The sequence below is a fragment of the Camponotus vicinus genome, unplaced genomic scaffold (genome assembly GCF_025532165.1).
Source record: "Camponotus vicinus isolate PSW18456_S1 unplaced genomic scaffold, iyCamVici1.0 SCAF_10, whole genome shotgun sequence".
Classification (NCBI taxonomy): Eukaryota; Metazoa; Arthropoda; class Insecta; order Hymenoptera; family Formicidae; genus Camponotus; species Camponotus vicinus.
In genome coordinates, this window is record NW_028141946.1 from 16,144,724 (window position 1) to 16,171,654 (window position 26,931).

General features: G+C 31.0%; 1 protein-coding gene across 1 annotated transcript; it reads left to right on the plus strand.

Annotated features, from left to right (window-relative positions):
- The first annotated feature begins 2,668 nt into the window (after positions 1-2,668).
- Positions 2,669-21,648, plus strand: LOC145960155 (uncharacterized). Its single transcript, XM_083079412.1, has 7 exons — positions 2,669-2,806; positions 3,160-3,387; positions 3,460-3,561; positions 3,861-4,141; positions 4,353-4,603; positions 4,658-5,029; positions 21,293-21,648. Exons 1-7 carry the CDS (start codon positions 2,669-2,671, stop codon positions 21,646-21,648), a joined length of 1,728 nt encoding a protein of 575 aa, XP_082935538.1.
- The last annotated feature ends 5,283 nt before the right edge of the window (positions 21,649-26,931 follow it).

Here is a 26,931-nt window from a genome sequence, read left to right on the forward strand (position 1 = left end):
AATTGGGATATAAACTAAAGTAATTTTTATGAAAATATATACAATTTATCACATATTAATTTTTAAATATATAGCAAATATTAAATATGATCATAAAATTTTAAATATACACTCACTCGCAAAAAAAACGGACAACTAAATTTTAACACAATTTTTTCACATTTTCAAATAGCGATAAATCAGCAAATAATCACCGTATCGAGATGAAATAAAGCTCATATTAAAGCTTGAACATTTCTCTTAAAAACCAAGAAAACCAAATTTGAATTACAAAAAATGTTTTATAAAATGGCGGACGTTGAAGATAACCTTCGAAAAATGGGAAACAAATTTTTTTTTTCAACTGTTGCGTTGTTCAGGAGAATCTACACGCTAATATACACATGTATGAGTTTTGAAGCTCATTTATTTCTTAACAAATCCATATTTTGAACAATTTTCTACGATCTTTTTTAATAAAGTTATACCGTTTTGAAGAAAATGTTGCAAAATAGGACTTTTCTTCAAAACGGCATAACTTTATTAAAAAAGGTCGTAAAAAATTGTTCAAAATATGGATTTGTTAGGAAATAAATGAGCTTCAAAACTAATACATTTGTGTATTAGCGTGTAGATTCTCCTGAGCAACGCAACAGTTTAAAAAAAAAATTTGTTTCCCATTTTTCGAAGGCTATCTTCAACGTCCGCCATTTTATAAAAAAATTTTTGTAATTCAAATTTGGTTTTCTTGGTTTTTAAGAGAAATGTTCAAGCTTTAATTTGAGCTTTGTTTCATCTCGATACGATGATTTTTTGCTGATTTATCGCTATTTAAAAATGTGAAAAAATTGTGTTAAAATTTAGTGGCCTGTTCTTTTTGCGGGTGAGTGTACTTTATAATATATGTTTTTTAAACTATATCCATCCATTGATAATGTTTTATCGCATTCTAGAAGGAAATCATGTTTAAATTTGTTTACTTATAATATGTTATCTAGAAAAATTATGTATGTGTCGTATGATTCTCTTGTGATTTCATTCGTAGAAGTGAATAATATATAGATTACCGTAAAATGTTCATACATTATGTAAGAGAACGTTGAATATGTGTCCAAAATGTGTAAATAATTTGTTATTTATTCTCGTTATTTTTTTATTTTTGTCCTACAACTTGATGAGAGAAAATATATTGCGATATAATCTTTTTCACATATATTTTTATTGCTATCACATATATTTGCACATACATTTATATACTATATATTTGTAGAATTTGGCAGAATTTTTAAATATAAACTTTAATTAAAGGGTAATTATGCATAAAAAGGGCCCACCTTTGCACAAATGTGTTATTGACGTATGTTGTGAAGATGTTATCCCTGATTAACATTCTGAAGGTTTTAACCGGCGGTCGTTCCTTATTAAAAAGTTATTAACAAATAAATGTGAGAAATATTGACATAAAAATTCTACTTTATATGTTCACCGATTTGCTTTATTTTTAAATATGTTATAGGGGAGATTTTCCCGAGTAATTTCGTATATACAGGGTGTTTCATTTTAATCCGACCAGTCGAATATCTCGAAAACCAAGCCCGGGAGAGAAAAATATTTCAGACAAAAGTTGTTTGGTTTCGAGGGGGCCATAAGATGGTATCATTGGTTTGACCTTGAAGAGTCATTTGAAGGTCACATGAAGGTCACTTCAATTTTTTTAAATGGAACACCCTATATATTTTTGCACACTCTTATAGCTTATCTCGAGAGCTTTCCAAAACACTATCATTAAGTATCTTTTCGTTAAGTACTTTTTCAGTTATGAGGGTTGAAATAATTTCTTAATTTTACATAAACCGTAAAATATCTTGTAAAATATTCACTTTTCGATTATCTTACCTTAATACTTTTATGTACAAAATAATGAGAGGAATCAATTGGTGTAAAAAAAACACATAGTTGTTTTTAAGAAAAAATATGGAATTGTTAATTGCAAATTACATATTTTTTCTTCAAAACAACTATGTGTTTTTTTTACACCAATTGATTCCTCTCATTATTTTGTACGTAAAAGTATTAAGGTAAGATAATCGAAAAATGAATATTTTACTAGATATTTTACGGTTTATGTAGAATTAAGAAATTATTTCAAGCCTCATAACTCAAAAAGTACTCAATGAAGAAATACTTTATTATAGTGTTTTGGAAAGCTCTCGATATAAGCTACAAGAATAAGTAACAAAAAATAGGGGATTCCATTTAAGAAATTGAAGGTGTCCTTCACGTGACCTTCAAACGACTTTTCAAGGTCAAACCAATGACGCCATCTTATGGCCCCCTCGAAACCAAACAACTTTTGTCTGAAATATTTTTCTCTCCCGGGCTTGGTTTTCGAGATATTCGACTGGTCGTATTAAAATGAAACACCCTGTATATATATAAGGGTCAGACTCAAATAGTTTTGGAGATATAGGCTGAAAAAGGATAAAAATAATAAATACAAAAATAAGGTATAATAAATATAAAATAAGGTATAATAAATACAAAATAAGGTATAATAAATAAGGTATAATAAATAAAAATAAGGTATAATAAATAAAAATAAGGTATAATAAATAAAATAAGGTATAATAAATAAATAAAAATAAGGTATAATAAATACAAAAATATTGTAATTCGAGCAAAGCTCATCATGCAAGAAACATGGGCAGCAAATTTAGGCTGGGACGATCCGTTATCAATTAAACTCCAACAAGCGTGGAGCATATACGTAGAAGATTTAAAGGAGATACATACGATTCAAATTCCTCGTAAAGTTATATCGGGCGATGTAAATCAATTCTATTTACATGCATTTTGCGACGCATCATTAAGAGCGTACGGAGCATGTGTTTATTTACAAACGGTAGATAAAGATAACAAATAAAGATAACATTTTAAATCAACGTTGCTTTGTTCGAAATCGCGAATTGCACCAATAAAAAATAAGACAATTACATTGCCGAGACTAGAGCTTTGCGGTGCTGTCATTTTAGTAGATTGTTAAAAAATGTGCGAGAAGCTCTTAAAATCAAGTTCGACGGAATATATGCATGGAGTGATTCTACGATCACATTAGCGTGGATAGCAGGAGACCCATCGCGCCAAAAGACTTTCGTATCAAATCGAACCGCTGAAATTCAGTCGATTCTTCCGTCGGTCCATTGGTATCATGTCAAGAGCGAGGACAATCCTGCCGATTTGATTTCTCGAGGTATAAGTCTGAAGGACTTGCAACAATGCAAACTCTGGTGGGAGGGCCCTCACCGGTTATCAAAATTTGACGATCGTTTGCAATATGAAACGCGATTAACAAATTTATCTCAAGAAGAGACAGATGCCATTAGATCCGAGCAAAAATCGGAATTACGAGTATTTTTAACTATTGACAATTCTAAACAAATAATTTTAGAGTCATTGAATAAGTATTCTTCATTATCAAAGGTCGAGCGTATTCTAGCAATGATCTTTCGATTCATATCCAATTGTAAATTAGAACGAGTAAAGCGTAAATTGGACAATATTTCAATTGACGAAATCAATAAGGTAAATCGATTATTAATTATAGAAACTCAAAAAATTCATTTTACGGATGACGTGTCGGATCTCAAGGCAGAGAAACAAATCATGTAGTAAATTGTTGTCGCTCAGTCCATTTATAGATAAAACCGGACTCCTCAGGGTGGGCGGCAGAATTCAAAATTCAAACGTAACATTTGATACAAAACACCCAATGTTAGGCGATTTTTGGCGATAGTTTGGTACATGTACCAAGGTTGTTTTTAGTAGAGGCGGAGCTTATTCTGGTACATAACATCTTATATCCTGCTTCATTTTTGGTATAGCGTGGTATCAACCAGATAGATACCAAAACGACTAGCCACGCCTCTACCACAAACTACCAAACGCGCGAAAATGTTATGGTAGAATCTGGTATACTTTGGTTGATATACCACAGAGACGCCAAAAATCGCCTTTTGTTACCTTCAGAAGGCAGGTTTACGCAATTGTTATTCGAACGAGAACATTGCAGATTACTGCATGCGGGTCCACAGGTGTTATTGTATTCGACAGAAGTACTGGCCGATCAAGGGAAAAAATATAACGAGAAGGATTGTGCGAGATTGTATGATTTGCTATCGCAATAATCCGAAGCCATTATCACAGATAATGGGACAATTGCCGATGGACCGCGTGATTCTAAAACGTCCATTTTTCGTAACAGGAGTAGATTTTGCCGGACCAATTACAACACTAGGCCGAGGCCTACTCAATCGAGGCCAAGGTAGGAAAACGAACAAATCATATATCTCATTATTTATTTGTTTTGCAACAAGAGCGATACATCTAGAAGCGGTAAGCGATCTCAGTTCGAGTTCATTTATAACGGCTCTTAGACAATTTATCGGACGTAGAGGATGTCCGCAGCGCATTTTTTGCGATAACGCAACCAATTTTGTTGGTGCACGAAACGAGCTCAACGAAATGCGACGATTTATTGTAAACGAAGCTAGAAATGTAGCTGAATTTTGTATTCCCAATAAGATTGAGTGGAAATTCATTCCACCATCAGCGCCTCATATGGGAGGTTTGTGGGAGGCAGGCATAAAGTCGTGTAAATTTCATTTAAAACGCATTGTAGGTCAGAGTCTTTTGACCTTTGAAGAATTAGCCACGGTTCTAACACAAATCGAAGTGTGTTTAAATTCACGTCCGATTTGTCAACTTCCATCTACTCCCACAGACTTGCTACCGTTAACGCCTGGTCATTTTCTTATCGGTGAAGCATTAACTACTCTTCCGAATTTAGACTTAAGCGACGTGCTGATTAATAGACTTGACCGTTGGCAATTAGTTCAAAAATTAACTCAGGATTTTTGGCGACGTTGGAATAGAGAATATTTGACGTCATTGCAGGGCAAAACTAAATGGAAATTCGATAAAATCAATCTATTAATAGATGATATCGTTTTAATTCAAGATAATAACATGCCGCCTCTAAAATGGAAATTAGGTAGAGTAATCTAAACTCACATGGGTACAGATGGCAAGGTACGCGTAGTCACATTGAAAACCGCAATTGGAATTTGTAAGAGAGCGATCAACAAATTATGTAAGTTGCCGACGACTGATTCGTAAATGAAGTAAGATGTAAAAATTAATTGTCATTCATTGGTGGGCGGGATGTATGGAATTGGTAATGTATATCGAGTGTGCGATCTATAATCGATGCGTAGGGCGATCGCCTAAGCATTCGCGCAAGCGTGCGACTCAGTGGGGAGATCCTTAAAGCCGGTTATACAATAGCTGTCGTAAGTCGGGTGTTGTAAGAGTTGACCAATCGTATTCGATTATTCTTCTCTAAAATCAACTGTGATTGGTTGAAGGGACGGCTTAAGAGGGGATCCGAAAAGCGCGAGCGATACGTCTCTCGAAAAGAGCAGACTCTCGAGACAAGCCGTCGTTTTCTCGTCTTGGACCTGCTGCTCTAGCTCGTTAAACAAGTCCTTGATTCGAGTCAATAAAATAAAGTTATACAGTCCACTAATCGAGATTCTATTTGCATAACACCCAACAAATTTTATATAAATTTAAATTATATTAAATGTATTTAAAATTATTATTTTTTCATATAATAGCTAAAATAGTAGGTTTATGAAAAAAATGCATATAACCTTTTTTGTAGTTTTTCAGCAGCTTTATTTTTTTCTTAAAATTTTTTTCTCAAATCAATATTTTCGGAGATAAAAAGCATTAAAATTGTGAAATTCTTTTGTTAATAACTTTTTAATAAACAACGACCGCCGACTAAAACCTTCAGAATATTAATTAGAGACATGACCTTGACAACATATGTCAGACACATTTGTGCGAAGGTGGGCCCTTTTTATGCATAATTACCAAAGTTTTTTATTAATTAATGTTTTCAAATATTTCTTATATTTTTTACAAAATTTTTCATATTAATATATTTATTTAAATATTTCATATGTAAAAAAATAGAAATTTTTTTATTTATCATATTTTTAAAAGTTTATATCTAAAAAATATAAATTATTTTGTAATTACGCAATTTATAATATTAAAAAATGTATCTATTTAAAAGTAAAAACTAATTGCGCGCAATAATTAGTTTTAAAATCAATTATTTTGAACATTGCTTTATATAGATTTTCTATCTCTTATATTTTTATTTATCGTTTATATTTGCGAATTTAAATTTATAGAATATATTGCAAAATAAATTTCACAAATTATATTCTATTTTTTCTTTATTTTAAACATAAAATGGTTCACTCTCATATTTCTTGTTATGTGTAATTTAATTGTGGAGAAGTATTAGTTATATTATATATAAAATTATATATAATATAAACCTCACATTGGGTACACCTTGTCGAGGTGGGAGGGCTTAGTATTTGGATGGTGCCTTGAAGTTTATCTTAAATTTTTCTATTTAGGATAAATCTTAAGAGGATGCCGAACCTTCCTGTATTACCGCTAAATTTTGTGCACAGAAAACTTTTTATTAGTTGCACAGAATAATAAATACTTCTCCACAATTAAATTACACATAACAAGAAATATGAGAGTGAACCATTTTATGTTTAAAATAAAGAAAAAATAGAAAATTACAGTTTTCTTATCGGCTTCTGACATCAACTTGTAACAATATTAGCTGAATATAAAAGTTTTGTAGTTTGTACGTACAAAATAAGAGCACACTCAGCTCGGAATTTCCTGAAGGAATATAAGTGAACAGTCAGAAATGCGTTTAGAAGCGTAGTAAAAAAAATTTCTGTGCAGAAAATTTTTGTGCATATGTGTTTGTGTGAGATCGAGGCAAAAGAGTAAAACAGACCCGTAGATTAGTTGCTCGATATCGAGACAGACGGTGCTAGAATCGGTTTGTGTGACAAGGAGAGACAATCTCGTACCATCCTTCTCTTCCATTTCGCGTGTAATAGTATACGTCAGTATACATGTATGCGCACACTAAGGCATTATACTCTTGCGTTTTCTTTCTCGTATTGCGTGTCATAGATACTCGCTGTCGCGCGGCGCCGTAACAATCGTACGCGTAACAAGCTGCGTGAAAACAGCGTTAAAACGTGTTACGTGGAAAATATTCTATGTAAGTTATACACAATATATATATATATATATATATATATATATATGTATATATACACACGTACAGATTATATATTTTACTAGATGCAGTTTGCATATGCGCTCTAGTTATTAATTAAAAAAATACTTATTAAAAAATATTTATCCCAGAGGCGATTTATTCGTGGGCTGGTTGTTTTTAGAAATATTTCATACCAGATGCGGTTTGCATGTGCGATCTGGTTATTAAAATATTTATTTCAGAGGCGATCTATTCGTGAGCTGATTATTTTTTTAAAAAATCCAGAGGCGATCTAATTCGTGTGCTGGTGTAAAAAAACCTAGAGGCGATTTAATTCGTGTGCTGGTTATTCAAAAAAATCCAGAGGCGATCTAATTTAATTTGTATGCTGGTTATTTAAAAAAAAATTCGAAAAGCGATCTTAATTTGTGTGCTGGTTACTAAAAATGTTTTACATCAGATACGATTTGCATGTACATTCTGGTAGCGAAATTTAAACGAAATTTAATTCAGAGATCATAAAGACACTGCCTCAACTAAAAGGCATATTTGATAAGAATAAAAATCCAGATGAGATGAATCATTGGACCGATTTTTACGCGTCATAAGAGATGATTCTTATTTTGAAAGCGTGCTATATTTCGATAATTCTTATATAATATATCTTATATAATATATCTTATATAATTGCAGCATGTCACATAGCGACAAAAGCTAACAAATTATTGGAGCAAATTATAGTGATTGGCTGGCGATTTTTTTTGATGACACCAAGCTTCGAATGTACGATAGCCTACCCGGCTGTACATATGATAAATTGGTGCCTAAAAAAAAAATTACTTTCATCGCCGTTGCCTACAAATAATATAATATTTAAAAAGCTTTAACAACCTGATAGCATATGCTGTGAAATTTATGCTGCAGCTTTCGCTACACTACTATAAACTATAGCCTTAGAAGGAAATCCTTGTAAGGAAAAATATTTCAATAATGTGTAAAATGTATGAAGCAACATTTTATTTTTAAATTATAGCAGAAAATTAATTACCTTTTCCAAAATGGTAAATTATTCATATATCATATTTTACATTTATCATATCTGATCACAATATTCTAACGAATATCGTTAGAAAAAGACGCCTCAATCTCGTTTGCATATATCGGAGAGACGAAAAAAATACACATATTATGGTTGCGTCTCACGGGAATGGGCGATGAAGGGGCCCATTATATTATCGATGTAAATCTATTATTTCGATGCTTTTGAGGCAAAGAATGTAGTGTGAAAATATTTATAAATATTATTTATAAATTTTACGAATATACATTACATCAAACAATTTGCATAATACATTTTATATTGTTAGTTTTTGATTATATCGATTTAACAAACGTCGTACATAAATTGTAACTTATAGAAAGTTATATGCAAATATCCTTTTTATTGTATGTATACAGAATGTCGCAGAGTACTATATATAAGCGCTTGTGAGGAGCGCAGTAAATTGAACAAAAAGTCCCATAGCATTTTACGATTTTCGTAATAATAATAGAAATATTAAATAAAATCGGAAATATGTATCTGCGTGTGTGTGTGTGAGAGAAAAAGAGAGAGAGAGAGAAGCATTCGGCCGTTCGAGCTATCGCACGGTCCAGCGTGTTGGACATTTTGTGAGCGCGCGACAAAGGGACAGCGGGGCACGCCGTTGCCACTCGTTACATCGTCATCGCCGCGCCGCGCTGTCCCTCCCCTTGCCGCGCGCCGACAAAAAGGCCTGACACGCTGGATCATGCGATAACTCGAACGGCCGAATGCTTCTCTCTCTCTCTTTTTCTCTCTCACATACACAGATACATATTTCCGATTTTATTTAAATTTCTATTATTATTACGAAAACTGTAAATGCTACGAGACTTTTTTGTTCAATTTACTGCGCTCCTCACAAGCGCTTATATATAGTACTTTGCGACATTCTGTATACATACAATAAAAAGGATATTTGCATATAACTTTCTACAAATTACAATTTATGTACGACGTTTGTTAAATCGATATAATCAAAAACTAACAATATAAAATGTATTATGCAAATTGTTTAATGTAATGTCGTATATTCATAAAATTTATAAGTAATATTTATAAATATTTTCACAATATATTTTTATTATATATATAAAGAGACATAGCTAATGAGAGCAATGATAGAATTGTATTTAAATATGTATGCAATAAAGACAGATCTATACTCTAAAATCGTTGCTTGTGCGAGACGATAGAGCAGTAAAAATGCAACATATTTTTTGTTTCAATATAAATACAATTAAACACAATACAAAAAAAGCTTGTATTTCACATTGCTCTTTTTAAAATATGTATGTCTTTCTACTCTAGATAATACTGTCGGTAACATAACTATAAGTGTTATTGGCTGGTAATGTACCGACGCTTTTAGTTATGTTAAAATGAGGGCGCCTACCTGTCGGAGTTCGGCCGCGACTGCGGCATCCTCTTAAGGCGCCTGAAGCTAAGTACCCAGTGCAACATTGCCACGAGTCGCACAATGGCTCATATGTGGTACGCGCATTTGATGCGTTGGACGCACATTGCATCGACTTTCCGTCGTCGGTGCCGTCAACGTGTCGCAAACGGCGGCGTTTCGTTACCGTGTTTTCGCGTTGTAGTATTCTCGCGTCGTCGCGTTTTCACGCTTTCGCATTAGACTTTTTGTATAAAAATCCCAATTTCATTATTGTCACTAGTCTCTACTTCCGATGCCAATTAACTGGAATGTTTCGAGTTTGCACACGTTGCTATGCAACGTACACTCGCGCTTCATGCTTCGTCAAGTGATTCGGCCCGAATTGGTTAGAACTCGAGCGATTGCTCGGAATGGTCGTCAATGGGTCCCTTCTTTTTGCTCGTCTACAGCCATACGTACAGCGTGTGTTAACCCTGTCGAGACTCCGTCGAGTGGATTCCTTTAGGCACGATTTTCTCTCGGTAAAAGAGGTTGCTTCCCCTTTTTCTAAATTGTTGATTGTTAGCATTTAAAAAGTGTGGATATCCTCTTCTTTTGCCTTCTACCAGCCTCGTGTAGCATATAACAACCGCGAGAGGCATAATATGTCCGGGCGGAGCACCTGAAATCGAGCTTAGCGGGTCCAGGTTCGATACGAGATAGGATAATTATGCGCGAAAAAGAGTTGGTGAACTTCATTTTCCTCTATCTCCGTCAATCGTTTCGTCTTTTTTCCGGTTTGAGCTTAATCTTTGCTGGTTGTATCGTTGCATTCCCTGTTGGCTCGAAGCTGATTCTCGTAAGCGAAATGGGATTTTCGCTCGTATCGAAACCGGGAGTGCCGGTCCAAAGTATATACATATTAAGTATATACATCGCGCGATCAAATATAAAATTTTTAATCGCATCGAAATAGTGCGGAAATCGTTAAGTATCGCGCGTAAAATAGCGGAAATAGGGATATAATAATATCGCTCGCGAGTGCGGGAGTGCCGTTAAAAGTATCGCGCTCCAACAACATGAGAGGAGGAGGAGGCCTGGGAGAGGCATCTTGCATTAGTGGAGCAACAAGATGATGAATATCTTCTATTATTTATATATTAATTGTTATAAATCATTAACTGTTATAAACGAATAATAATTTGATCTTATTATTTAAATGAATTAAAGAGAAAGTTTTTATAAAAGTCAGATAAAACTTTCTATTTAAAAAACAGTTTCAAAAATTTATAAAATTTTTCCATACGTGTTTATCTGCTTATTATTTTACACATCGGATATAAAATTTTGCGCGATAAAAATTTTTTAAAATATTGATTGCATTTTGTGAACATTATTATAAATGAATTTTATATTTGTATGTTATAGACAACTAGCTTCGATAACAACAACTCCGCTATTGCGCATCAGTGCTGGTAAGTGAGAAAAACTTTTATTTAACTTTAAGGTAACGGATTCGTAGAGATTGCAGATGTAGATGTAGATGCAGATTGTAGATTATAGATTATAGATAAATCCGTTGCCTTAAAATGAATGAGCTAGGATGGATTAAATTAAATAAATTTTAATAAGTTCTTTCGAAATGCTTTGCATCTATTACGAAAATATATTGAAATATTAATTAAAAAAAGAAGAGATCAAGAAAAGATTTTTTTGTAAAGATTTTGTCTAAATTAAATAAAAAACACGCATTAACAATTTTATCAATTTTTGATGCTAATTTATTCTTATAATACGCACTTATCTTCTAATTCCTCATAGCTCATCCATCGTAGAATTTGTTTGTAGATATTGTTTTTAAACTTTACTTTAACTTAATATAAAGCCAAATGATTAATTAATTAAATAATTGTTAATATGATAAAAATTATGCACAAATTAATTTTATATTTTATTACAAAATATAATATATAGAAATTTGTAGTAATTTGGCTTTATTTCAGTTAAAATAAAGTTATATTCAATATTTAACGAATCGTGAAATCGAATGATCGTTACTAAATGAGCGTAAATATTGCACGCTCTTTTGCCGGTAATTATCCGCCAAAAGAAGGAGTATTTATTTCCTTCTTCGATCTCTGATTAGAGATCGAGAAAGAAAGTGGCAGGATCAGCGAAAGGTAGGTTCAACTGGCCTGAAGAGCACGCAGTTAGGGTACGCAGTTAGGATATGCGGTCAGGACACGCAATTAGGGCATGTAATTAGGGCATGTAATTAGGGCTTGTGATTAAAATATATACATGATTAGGTTAGGTGATGATTAGAAATAGGTTCCATAAATCTCGAATAATTTTAGTTAATCAAGAAGTAGGGTTGTTAGGGCTATATTAAGTAAGATCATTATAATTCTTTTAATATTAGGGTTGTTAGGGCTATTAAGATCATTAGAATTCTTTAATAGTAGATTTGTTAGGGCTATTAGGTAAGATTCATTCTTTCTTTTAATATTCCAATAATCCTAGGGGTAAATTAAAATTATTTTAATTAAGTTGAATTTATTTTTAAAAATGTAAAAATAAATATAACATGGTAAAAAAATTAAAATGTTTTAAAAATAAAATTTAAATTATCAAAATTATCTTCAGAAATATTAAAGAAATTGCATAATTATTAACGTTTAAGAAATATCTTAACATGTTATATTTTATTTTAGAACTTAAAAATATCTGTGTATCAAGTCAAATATTAAATCCAAATGTTAATGCTATCAAAATATTGATGTTATTAAACATTTGAATAAGTCGAATATTATAATTTGATATTGATAGCATTATAAATTTGTAAATTGTAAATTGTAAATAGTTATAATTGTATTTTAATTATAACCTAATATTGATATTTTAATTGTAAAATACAATACAATTATGACTATAATTATATTATATGAAATTCGTATTCTCCTTGAACTTTGCCAATATTGTCAATAATTTCCACTGTAATATCTGTGCTCTCTGAAAATGCTATTTATAATTACTTTATTGATCTTACTCTCATTTTGTAATTTACCCTTGGAAATGAAATATTACAAATATTTACCAATATTTCTACCTTTTTTGCGGGAGAAGTCGTCAGAATCTGATCAAAAATACATCGTATGTAATTAAAACTGAATAATGAATTAAATTGAGAAATAAAATAAAATATCATTCCCACTTTCTAGAGATGATTTCATGGTATTTTTCACTGAACTCTCACTATAATCAAAACCTTGTGCAAATCTGTGTTCTTCAAAGTTTCGCATAATATCATTATCACTACCCTCGTCACTGCTTTGGCAAAGTTTTTCCTGTTCTTCTTGACCTTTCCCATTTTCCAATTAATGCAGGGGGAAAAGAAACTCTCATGATATTTGCGTAGCGGACAACCTCTTTGAATCAGAAGTCATATCTGAAAAAATGAGAAAAAGTATTTCAAGCTTGTACTGCCTAACTCGCACGAATTACAAAATCAGCTAAACTGTTATCATATTTTCTTTTGAAATTTATGATATATTATGGATGAAGGAAGAAATAAACAAATTGTTTTGAATTGTATAAATGACTAGCTCTGCGAATACAGGTGGCGACGAAAAAAGGAAATGGTTGCTCAGCATAAAAAATAATCCAAGAAATATTGCAGAATCGAGATATTAAATACATGCATGAATCATTTCTTTCTTTAAAAAAAGCTTAACATTAAACTTAGGCTTTCCCCAAAATTAAATATAGAGTATGAATAAAAGTTAATTACAGCAGAACTCATACATACGTTACATATACTTACTGGTTTTGCGATATTCTCCATCTTGACGGAAGATATTTCGAATGCAAAAAAAATGAATAATTCTCTTACTCTTATTATTACTGCAATTAATATAATCTCACAAAATTTATAATACAATTTCACAAACATACGTTGAATGTGGAAAATGTGCTGTTGTCCACAAGTCATTGCATCGCGTCAAGAAGCGACGCGGTGGCCAATCATATATTCTAAATTATTACTCAAATTTTCGTCACATGTTTGTTTCAAGTCAAAATAAAGTCATTTTGACTTTTTCTTTACTTTAATGTGTTCCTTACGTCATAAGCAGTATATGTGACTGAGGTCAAATTTTCGTCACATGACTATTTTGAGTCAAAATAAAGTCATTTTGACTTTTTCTTGACTTTAGTGTGTTCCTTGGGCAATCATTCTACGTAGCACATGTATGTGGCTCTCTCTGATTAATGCATGTGAGCATCCTCTTTCTGGCATTATTGCTCGTAAAGAAAACAGTATATGCTTCAGATCTTATGTTAATTACTAGTTCTTTATATTCATTTTCATGATAAATATTAAATACGAATGAAGTTAAGAGTGGCTCGCCGCGTAGCGAAGAAACACGTGCCATATACTATTATGTCTTTTTTATATTATCTTTTTCGACAAAGAGAAAAGATGTCTTTATAGACAGCTTTTCGTTTTGTCGAAAAGACAACTTAAAAAAAAAATCTTTTCGTTATCTTTTAGTATAATGTGCTGTATGGGAAGGCTTTCCATTATGTTAATTATTCGATTTTGTCATTCAATTCGTTTTACTGCGCGTTTTCAGCCTTTCCGCCTCCGAGGCGATTAATAATAAAATCATAAGAAAATTATTTAATGTGCGTTGCTAATGATTGAAACTCTATAAAATAAAAGAATATTGTTCAGACTATTAATTCATATTTTTATGTAGATATCTTAATATTTTACAAAATGTTTCACAATGATATAATTATTTAGATACTTAATTATTGATTTTTGACCGTTTTGTATATTCTATTACAGTTTTCATATAGCCCGAGCCGCATTCTTTCATTTTATAAATTTCAATCATTAACAGAGTTTTAATTATTAGCAATGTTAATTAATAAAAAAACTGTAATATAATAGATTTCGCTTTCGAAAATCGTGCAACGTTACGAAAAGATGCGTTAAAAATGTGACGATGCCTTCAATATGTTTTCAATCAAGTGATTATTAAATTATGAAAAAATTAATGTACAAAAACTGCAATAAAATATACAAAATGTTCGAAAATCAATAAACTATCTAAATAATTATATTATTGTAAAATATTTCATAAAATATTAAGATTCGTACATAAAAATATTAATTAATATAAAAATATTTTATTATAGATATTTTAAAAGAGAACCTAAAATATTTATATATGTGCGTTGTTTATTATATGATAATTTAGAATAAATTATCCCCTATCGAGAAAATGAAAATGAATAAATAATATCTATTTTAAAAATAATATAAATAATAATGTATAAATTATATTATTTTGTGGCACTCGCACTTACAAAAACACGATTAATTATGATTAATCGTATAACACAATGTTCACGAGAAACTTGCACGACACTCCCGATCGCGGAATAATTGTATCAAATACACATTTTATTATATCATAAAAGAAGTACAAATATTACGATTCGTTTGACATATACACGAAATCAAAATCATCCTCGCTACTGTAATAGCACTTTTATTGCAAATATACATATGTATGGTACATATATGTACAATAACATGAATCATAAGATCGAAAGAAGAAAAAGTAACGTTATAATATAGCAATTATTTAATTAATAATTAATTCACGCTCACATCTTAGAAAAATTTGAAACACCGAATAAAGTGTATTTTTTATAAAAATCGATAATCAAAGGATTCTAATAAAATTTATAATTTCTATTTTCTATTTATAATTTATAATTTCTCCCTGTTACCTTGATTTTTATTTGTAATACTGGTCGCGTTTTGATAAAAACTTATCAAATACATAATACAATTTTATGTCGCTTATATCTTTAATAATTAAGTTAATTGTAATTAAGTGAATTACTTAATAGTGAATTACTTCGATATTAGTCGCGTTTATAAAAAGAATTCGATGGTATGCGAAGCGTTTTACACTATTTATTCGATTATCACCGTACGAATGATAATAAAGTCGTGATACATAAATAATAGCGTATTAGCGATGTCAAAATCGAGCACACCATTGTTATTGAAAATTTGTTGACGAAATATTTTATGTATATGTACGCAGTATATTAAATTATAAAATTATTTTAACTTATAAATTAATTATTGACTTTTAAAAATATTATGTCGATATTCGAAAGTCTCAAAATATATTATCTTTTTCGTGATAATAATTCATCCTTTATGCCTACTTTGTGAATAGTTAACGCGGAGATTGCGTACAGTTTGACAATTTAATAGTAAAAAAATTAAATATATTTGTTTATAATTAACTTTTTTTTGTGCTACATTGATGAAGGTTTACTCTTTTGGAGTATATTAAAGATTCCTTTATAATTAAATTTTACAAAATATGTAACTATTAATATTAATAATCAAGCGGTAGCGTCGCGACGCCAAGTACATAAAAAACTGATAAAAAACTGGATCCGAGCATTGAAAGTCACTGTCCTCGACGCGGCGCTACCAAGTAGCTTATCCGGAATTTTACGTCAAATAAATTTTCAATTAAAATATTTCAGAAACTAAAGCCGTAATCAAAAGTCTAACGGCATTTTTATTATATAATGTCAATACAAGCTTTCGATTGCGACCAATTTGAATAAAATCGGTGCAGTCAATCCCGAGAAATGATAATCGCATGTCAGAATTGTGACATTTTTCATTTTTCTTCATAATAAGGTTCAGATTCATGAACGTATCTTCGCACGCACACATTCAAAGCGATTTTGTCCCTCAAGCTGCATTCACACCGCGCATATATGATTATTCGCTTTAGTGTGCGAAAATGCTTTAAGAGACAAAACCATTTATGTACATGTGTGTGCATACGTGTGATATATATATACGTGTGTATATTCGTGTAAGAGATTAATTTATCGCATAACAATTTTCAAAAACCTCTTGGGGGTAAAATCTAATATCTCGAAAATGGGGTATCACAAAAATATAAAAACTGTGCCGTTAGATAAGACTTCTAAGGAGACTAATTTATACTATATTTATTATTATACCAATATATTCAAAAATTACCCCTTGGGAGTGAATTCTAATATCTAGAAAATGAAGCCTCGTAAAAATACGCGACTTACGCCCTTAGTTAAGATTTTTAAAAATGCATATATATTTTTTGCAGAAATAATATAAAGTTTTACAAAAAGTGGTGATATCTCTCTAGAAACAACTTTACAAAGGTAAAAAAAATACGTCAAGTATTAGGAGTATAACTAAGTTCCCGCCGCTTATAATTAGATGGCTCCAGCTGCAAATGTAGTAAAATTAGGCATTTGTCAATAAAATTGAGTGCGCAAAGATTCATTTTTTGTGAAAGAGATATTTTTTGAATCGATTTAAAATGAAATGTGATAAGTTGTTTTTTCGACATGTACTTCTTCACTACTTTGATTTAAATAAAACTGCAGCTGAAGCTCATCGATTGATTTCTAACAGTCACGACTGACCACTATCAACAACAATAATACCGATTGAATGACGAATTGATGCGAAAAAAAGCCAGTGATCGATGTAAAGTGATTCCTTTGCATGACAACGCGCGACCTCATGTTGCAAGAATTGTCTGGAATATTTCTGGAATATTGTAAAAGAAACACTATTGGAGCTCGAATGCGAAGTTCTCCCGCACCAGCCTATTCTCCAGACTTGGCCCCATCGGATTATTACCTTTTCCGAACAACGCAACACGCGCTCGCCGATACACACTTCTCCAATTACGAAGAAGTCCAAAAATGCGTCGATCAATGATGATTGCTTCAAAAAACAAGTCGTTCTATCGTCGCGGAATCCAACTTTTGCAAAGAGATGGGAAAAAGTCATAAAAAACAATGGATTATATTTTGATTAATATATTAATTCATTTTCTTATTCAAATAAATGCATTTTTCAAGTAAAAAAACGGCGGGAACTTAGTTATACACCTAATACATAAAAAAATATCTTTAAAAAATCTAACATATATTTTCTGCAGAAATTATATAAATTTTTACAAAAAGCGGTGAAATCCCCCTAAAAAACCTTATAAAAGTAAAAAAAATACGCCAAGTACATGAAAAAAATCTTTAATAAAATCAAAAAATCTAAAAGAGTAATAAAAATAAAATATTTAAAAACCGATATGAGATCAATACTATTAGCCAAGTACAATACGGACCGCGCACGCGCGTAGCTAAATTTCGAACTTATATGTCTTGTCTCCTCTATATTACCTGGAAATCACTACATAGAGATTAGGCAAAGTGAAATCTCTTTTTTTGTGAGATTTTTTATTTTCTCTGCAAGTAAAGTTTGATTGTTGCAAGCCGGATTGAAAAGCCTCGCGGTCGTTTCTGGCCCACAGGCTGCCAGTTGCATATTCGTAGTCTAAAGCTTATTTTATAAAAATGTAAATTGTATTTACTAAATGAAAGGATTAACAAATATATATTGTATATATGTATATTGTATATTTAAAATTTTTTATTTTATTCAAGATATGTATATATATATATATATATATATATATATATATATATATAAACGACGGGAGGAGGGGGGTGGCAGGCACGCCAAGTTTTCATATCTTACTTCGACCTGAAGGTCGTTTATGCGATTTAGAATTTGTGTAAAACTTTTTTTAACTTTTTTAAATTATATACATCATATAAAAAATGCTTTAGGAATTAAAGTAATCTTAACTTATTTAGTATCGATTACGAATTAATATCACATAATTTATTGTACTTGTATAATAGTATTGATCTCATATCGGTTTTTAAATATTTGATTTTTATTATTCTTTTAGAGATTTTTTTATTTTATTAAAGATTTTTTTCATGTACTTGGCGTATTTTTTTACCTTTATAAGGTTTTTTTAGGGGGATATTTAATATTTAGAAACACACAAACCAGAATATTTTATACTATACTTTATTTTCAATAATAGATTGTGATAAGACCATAATGTGGTAGTGACAGCGGGGATTAATTTGACAAATTTATTAAAAAGTATTTGTTATTATATTGCAATAAGTGGCGACGCGCGCGCGCGACAATGGGGCGGTGGTGATGGTGAACTATGAGTAATTAATATATAATATCAGGTAATATTAATAAAAGAAAGAGAGAGAGAGGGAGAGATCAAAAAATTTATTTATATTAAAAATTTATTTAATATATAAGCGGATGGAAAAATGATTCATCTTCAATGTGACTTTAAATTATTGTTAAAGAATATCGGACAATAATATATCATTTCGCAATAGGCACAAAGCCAAGAAAGACTACAATACTGCATTCTACAATAATCTGAGGACAAATTGCCTCGAACAGTTCTATTCATTATACAAATCCATAACGTGCTTTGATGTGACACGTCCCGTTACATCCATTGTTTTCGCGTCGGGGTAAAAGGTAGAAATACCATATATATATATATATATATATATATATATATATATATATATATATATATACAGGGTGATTCTGAACAGACGTTTGTCTTTAAAAAGATAAATTGTCGAGTCTATTCTAAGACGATTTTCCCTTTACCAAAATTGTCTACGAGACTTAGTTTTTAAATTATTAAATAAAATAGTTCGCGAATTACGGAACGAGTACAAGAGGTAGACAGGGACGGCGCAACTCACCGTCCGATACAGGCGATCATGTGGGGCGCGCGACGCGATCAGCTGATTGCTGCACACGATGAGTGTAACAATCAGTGTGTGTGTGTGTGTGTGTGTGTGTGTGTGTGTGGGGTGTATTTATGCACGCGTATCCACACATGCACCGTACTCTCTCTCTTTCTCTCTCTCTCTCTCTCTCTCTCTCTTTCTCCCTCTTTCTCTCTCACTCACTCACTTATTCTTACCTTAATAATGAGATTCTTCATACTGCTGATAAATAGTAGTGCCCAGTGTGTTGCACGATAATAATCGTCGTCGACGAGACGTCGTTTCTTCAACACGCAGTCTGACACAAATAAGCGAAGTTTTTTCTTTCATCACTTTCGACACTTTTACAAATTTACTCGCGCACTTAATCACTCACGATTGATAAAAGGAGGAATTTACCAACGGTTACGGTACGAATTTAATAAACGGTTAACGCATTTAATTATTAATTACACACTCGATTAAAGAAACGCGTTAACAGAACGCGATACTCGATGCAAAGCGCGCGACGCGACGACCGACGACAAGCAGGTCAGGTTAATACTAGCGCCTCTAGCGCTGCCAAACATAAACGTGTAGCATTACGCGCTAGTACTAACCTGACCTGCTTGTCGTCGGTCGTCGCGTCGCGCGCTTTGCATCGAGTATCGCGTTCTGTTAACGCGTTTCTTTAATCGAGTGTGTAATTAATAATTAAATGCGTTAACCGTTTATTAAATTCGTACCGTAACCGTTGGTAAATTCCTCCTTTTATCAATCGTGAGTGATTAAGTGCGCGAGTAAATTTGTAAAAGTGTCGAAAGTGATGAAAGAAAAAACTTCGCTTATTTGTGTCAGACTGCGTGTTGAAGAAACGACGTCTCGTCGACGACGATTATTATCGTGCAACACACTGGGCACTGCTATTTATCAGCAGTATGAAGAATCTCATTATTAAGGTAAGAATAAGTGAGTGAGTGAGTGAGTGAGAGAGTGAGAGAAAGAGGGAGAAAGAGAAAGAGAGAGAAAGAGAGAGAGTACGGTGCATGTGTGGATACGCGTGCATAAATACACCCCCCCACACACACACACACACTGATTGTTACACTCATCGTGTGCAGCAATCAGCTGATCGCGTCGCGCGCCCCACATGATCGCCTGTATCGGACGGTGAGTTGCGCCGTCCCTGTCTACCTCTTGTACTCGTTCCGTAATTCGCGAACTATTTTATTTAATAATTTAAAAACTAAGCCTCGTAGACAATTTTGGTAAAGGGAAAATCGTCTTAGAATAGACTCGACAATTTATCTTTTTAAAGACAAACGTCTGTTCAGAATCACCCTGTATATGGGGCATTCTTTGCCAAGTCGGCCACCCATCGTTCCAAAATTGTATTCAACGTAGAAAAACCATCTTGCACACAAATATACTTGCAGGTATAAGTTATCGAAAGCCATGTGTATGTTTGAAAAATTCAAGATGGCGGGTCCAATATGGCGGACATAAAAGTATAAAGTAGAGAAATCGAAAAGATCTCTGCATTTTACAGGGTTGAAACTGTCTATATAACACTTATAAAGTCTGCATTACTTTTCTTTTCTTTGTTTTTAATTTTTTTCATTTAAACATATTTTTTATTTTTCAATTTTTTATATTTTTTAATTTCTTTTTTTTTCGTTTTTAATTTTTATCTTTTTAATGTTTTAATTGCTTTTCTTATTTTTAAACGATTATACTAAGTTAAGAATTCTATGCAATTTTAATAATTTTTCCTTCTTCGGCATATGAGTATATTTTCGTTAGCAAATCCCCGTCCGGCAGGACTATAAAAGCATGCCTACTTGAAATTTTGGGGATAGATTTTGCATTTGCAAATCGTTTCTTAAGACCATCATTTTATTGGCGCTAGTCTTGCTGTTATTGATCACGTGATCTAGACGCGACATTTGACTTATTCCTTGGATTGATGCAGATTTTTCAGCACAAAATGGAATAACGTGGCATTTTATTCCTCCGCAATCCCCACACTTCGGTGGTTTATGGGAGGCTGCTGTCAAGGCGATGAAATTCCATCTTAAGTGGGTTGCTAGAACCGCATCTCTTATGACTGATGAATTGCAAACCATTTTAATTCAAATCGAGGCTATACTTAATTCCAGACCTCTTATCCCCTTATCAAACAATCCTAATGACCATACATATTTGAGTCCTGCACATTTCCTGATTGGAAACCATTTGACTGCCATTCCTGAGCCTACATTGCTAGACGTCAAAGAGAGCCGTCTGTCCAGGTGGCAACGCATTGAGCAGATCAAGCAACATTTTTGAAAGAGATGGTCGATTGACTATCTCAATGAATTGCAGCAACGTACCAAGTGGGCGACTTGATAGTCGTTCGGGAGGACAATATTCCACCATTGTGCTGGTTACTAACACGGATTGAGACCGTGCATCCTGGGCTGGATGGCGTGGTACGCACAGCCACGATTAGAACTGCAAAGGGAGACGGCTATGCCCCCTTCCGATGAACGTTGAAAGGCCTGTTGGTTCATGACTAATCTACATTCAATGTATTTTAATTAATTCATTTTATTTTTTTGCAACTAATGTCACTTTTATTTCAGTGTATATTGTGTGTAAATTGCCTGAATCTTTTAGTTTATATTTTTTTTATCACTTGCTTCTTGTTGAAAAGACACTCTTTTCAAGGCGGCCGGCATGTTCGATTTCTTCTTCATGCATTATTCTATGCTTAATTGCTGATCAGAAAATCAACCAAATGGGGCAAGAGACACTGACCGCGCTTATTATCTTTGGTTTTGAGCGCTCTCGCGTGGTGGTGTCTGTATCGCAGCATCTCAGTCAGTCGCTTTGTGCTGAGCAAGCAAGATTGTCTGTGTCAATTACAAATTAATAAACGTGCATATCAAATCAACAAAAAAGTGGGCTCGTGTTTTAGTTTACACTCAGCCATTTCTCCAAGCATGAACATAAAGTATAACACAAAAATATTCTAATTTATTTCTAAATATTAAATACTATAAATATTAAAATAAAAATTAAATAAAAATTAAAATAAAAATTGACTCAAATAATAATAATTAACAATTAATTAAAAAATTACCAAGTAAGAGCCAATAATGCATGGTAATCGAAGCATAAAAAAATTCTATAGACCATAGGTTTATTAATGTAGAACCTTAGAAATTAATAAAACATATATATTTATTAATATAGGCCTTAGAAATTAATAAAACATACAGGTCTATTCATGTTTCAAATTTATATTCAAATGGAGAAATTTTTTCTCGATTTTTTAATAATTTAAAGGAAATAAAAAAATTTAACATTAAGATTGAAATTGAGAGTAGAAAAAATTAATATTAATAATAAGATAAATAAAATTATTTATATTAAAAATATTTTAATTTTTTTAATTGGAAATTGAATGTAATTAAATGTAATGATCGTTAAATTCTTTTTCTAAATGCGGTCGGAAAATTGCCTCCTATAATAATATAATCAATAAATAATTAATTTTTACAAATAATATATAACTACATCTATATATCGCGACGAAAGTTCTCGAAGTGAATATTTCGCATAATTTATTTATTTAATCTCAAGTAAAAATCGTAGTAACAGAAATTTAAATTAATAAATTTGTCGTTTCAATGCAAAATCCATCTTTACGAGCGGAAATTATTTCTTTAGTGATATTTATTGTTAGAGTCAAATATAATTCATCCGAAATGCTGTATCATTTTATTTTTCGACTATTTAAATATAATTCGGTTTGAAAATATGCAGTAAAATAATCGAATTGGAAGACAAAGTAAAAACGCTACCGCGTTATGTATTGATTCAAACTACATTATATGAATGTTATATAGAAAACGTATCAATCCCTTTTTTTAAATCGAGTATTACTTTTCTTATAATCAGAATATCTTTTTATATAATAAACGTGTCTTATACCAAAGAGAAGATACTCAGAAATAAATTAATATAAGAAGTTTAATAAAATCGATTAAACAGTTATATATACATATAATTATTTTTATTTATATATAGAACTATTTTTGTTTTATACATATATAACTTTTTATCAAACAATTTTTAAAGATTTTAATTCTTTCTGGAATAACGCCGAATATCTCCGCGGAGAAAAATAAATTACAACGGAATGCAGCTAATAAGACGTCATAGCAATACATGATCAGATCGATCATTTAAAGTCAGTTACTATTGTGATCGCTAGCCGAAACACACTACCGTTATTTATCGCTTGATGCAAACTGCATCATATGAATATCACAGAAAATTGTGTACGAATAGTAGATTTTGAAAAGCATACGTAGTAACACAATTGTACGTAGTAATACAATCGTACAAACAGATTGTCATAATTACATTTTTAATAAAATCAAAGATAGCAAATATTTAAGTGAATTCGATTACATGCAGCGTGTGCTTGAATATGGATGAAAATGTTACAAGATCTGTAATTCTATAACTTCTTTGATAGTTGTTTGATTGCGATTATTATCTTTTTATCTCGACTGCTTTTCTATTATAATAAATTAAAAAGGAAAGCTGATAATAATTATATTTCAGTGTTCGCGCAATATAAGGAAATAAATATGTATTATTTCGCATTGTCATTTGTTCTTCTAAAAAAATAGAAATTATTTGCTTACTAAGAGTTCCCTAATTTAATCTTGAGATATATATTGTAATCGACCATAAACAGAAATCTAAAATCTAAAATAATATTAGAAAATAATAACTTGTGATACGTTAAAATTGAGTTTAAAAGAATTTATCGAAAATATGTATATACATATATATATATATATATATATATATATATATATATATATATATATACATATATGAATTAATATCAGTTCGCGGTTAGCACAGAATATTAGTAGAGTGAGAAAAACAATTAACTGAGAATTTAACGGGAACTGATTGAATGTACACATTTATGACAATTGCAAATTATATTTGGAACAATTTTATGTGTTTTATTGAAAAGTTTACTACTGACAAAGGCAACTATCACGCCGAAGGATTATACCACATCAAACAGCCTCCAGAAAGAAAATGTTTCCATGTGTCCGAATTTAAATTTCACGCAGGTAAGAGATATTTTTCACTTGATTAAGAAACAATTGAGTGTTATTGCAGCTAGTAGTGTAACTAAAAATGAATGATAATAAATTATATATTCTATCTATATAACAAGATAAGATAAAATAAAACAATTCAATATAAAAGAAAAAAGTATGTAAGATGTTGTAAAAAAAAGATGGATAAAGTTTCGAAATTTTGTTTACAAATGGATGTTATATAGTATATTATATTTAATTAGAACGATATTTTAAAATTTGACTGTATTATTTTGTCTCTCTCTCTCTCTCTCCCTCTCTCTCTCTCTCTCTCTCTCTCTCTCTCTCTCTATATATATATATATATATATATATATATATATATATATATACAGGGTGACCCATTTTAACTTAGGCAGCCAAATAACTCGAAAAATAAGCAAGATAGAGAAAAATGTTTTAGACAAAAGTTGTATGGTTTCGAGGGGGCCATAAGATGGTATCATTGGTTTGACCTTGAAGAGTCATTTGAAGGTCACGTGAAGGTCACTTCAATTTTTTTAAATGGAACATCCTATATATTTTTGTACATTCTTGTAGCTCATCTCGAGAGCTTTCCAAAACACTATAATTAAGTACATTTTCGTTAAGTACTTTTTGAGTTATGAGGCTTGAAATAATTTCTTAATTTTACATAAACCGTAAAATATCTTGTAAAATATTCATTTTTCGATTACCTTACCTTAATAGTTTTATGTACAAAATAATGAGAGGAATCAATTGGTGTAAAGAAAACACATAGTTGTTTCGAAGAAAAAATATGTAATTTGCAATTAACAATTCCATATTTTTTCTTAAAAACAACTGTATGTTTTCTTTACACCAATTGATTACTCTCATTATTTTGTACATAAAAGTATTAAGGTAAGATAATCGAAAAATGAATATTTTACAAGATATTTTACGGTTTATGTAAAATTAAGAAATTATTTCAAGCATCATAACTCAAAAAGTACTTAACGGAAAGGTACTTAATTATAGTGTTTTGGAAAGCTCTCGAAATAAGCTACAAGAATGTACAAAAATATATAGGGTATTCCATTTAAAAAAATTGAAGTGACCTTCACGTGACCTTCAAATGACTCTTCAAGGTCAAACCAATGATACCATCTTATGGCCCCCTCGAAACCATACAACTTTTGTCTAAAACATTTTTCTCTATCTTGCTTATTTTTCGAGTTATTTGGCTGCCTAAGTTAAAATGGGTCACCCTGTATATATAATTATTATTTCCAAAAATGACAATTTTTAAAATTAAGTTGAAGTTTTCTGTCTACTGTCTGCTACATTAATATATACATACGATGACACTTCAACAGATTTTTATGTTATTTTTCTTCAATTTCTAAAATTTCTTTATCTTTCTAGGTATTAGAATAATATTTATTGATATATAGTAAGCTTTATACTAATGTAGATTTTATTTTATAAAATTAAATTAGAAAGTTAGCATCATTTCTTTGTGTTAAGTATAATTATATAACGGAACAGAGCTACTAAATATCGAGATAGAAAATCTGTCTAATAAAAAAATCATTCATCATTCTTCAAATTGTATTTATTAACACTAATATTTCGATCGACAATACATTCAATAACAATCGCTAGAATTTATATTAATTTTTATTGTACATATATCCATTTATATACAATTATATCCACATATTTTTATCGAGGCATTATCGGTTTATACTATCGGTTTATACTATCATTTCCAGGATTTGTTTGTGCTAAAAATATAACGACATTCGAGAAAAAACTTGACAAGGTTATAAATAAAAGAATTTATATAATTCTATGACTAATATTTAATAACTGTAAGGAAACAATATTTTTAACTTTTTTATTTTTGAAATACAAACATTAATAAAACTTTAGTAATATTGGCAAATTTTTGAAAAGAAATTTGAGTTACGGTAAAATTGAGAAGAGTTAACTAACCTAACCTATCATGAAAGAATCATATCGTTAGACAAAATTGTTTTAATAATTGCAAAGAGCTACACTTTCGCTTGTACTATTTGTTAAAAGCCGTTATGAATCCTCATTGACTCTTGTTAACCTTGATTGACTCTTGTTAACCTATTGATTGATTTTCTTTTTGATATGAATTATGTTTGATATACAAGATGTCTTAAGAAAAAATAAAAAATAGATTTTACAATATGAATAAAACTACATCGTATTTAATATACAAGGTGTATAAAAAGTACCGGGATGGTGAAATATCTCGAAAACTAAGCATTTCAAAAAAAAATGTTTGAAATGAGCGAGAAGTCGATGAAGTTACACAAGCAAATATTTCTATCATCCCAAAATCTATCGGTAAGTTGCAAAAAAAAATGCATAAAACATTAATAATAAAATCTATGACGAAAAAGTGTAAATATAATTTAAATTCAGGAGAGAGTGGAAATCAAATCTAAAAATATCT

Coding starts and splice junctions, on each gene's coding strand:
- LOC145960155 (XM_083079412.1), top strand. CDS start 2,669: ATGCAAGAAACATGGGCAGCAAATTTAGGCTGGGACGATCCGTTATCA. Junction 4,142..4,352: donor GAGAAGGATTGTGCGAGATT/GTATGATTTGCT, acceptor TTTTGCAACAAG/AGCGATACATCTAGAAGCGG. Junction 4,604..4,657: donor ATCAGCGCCTCATATGGGAG/GTTTGTGGGAGG, acceptor AACGCATTGTAG/GTCAGAGTCTTTTGACCTTT.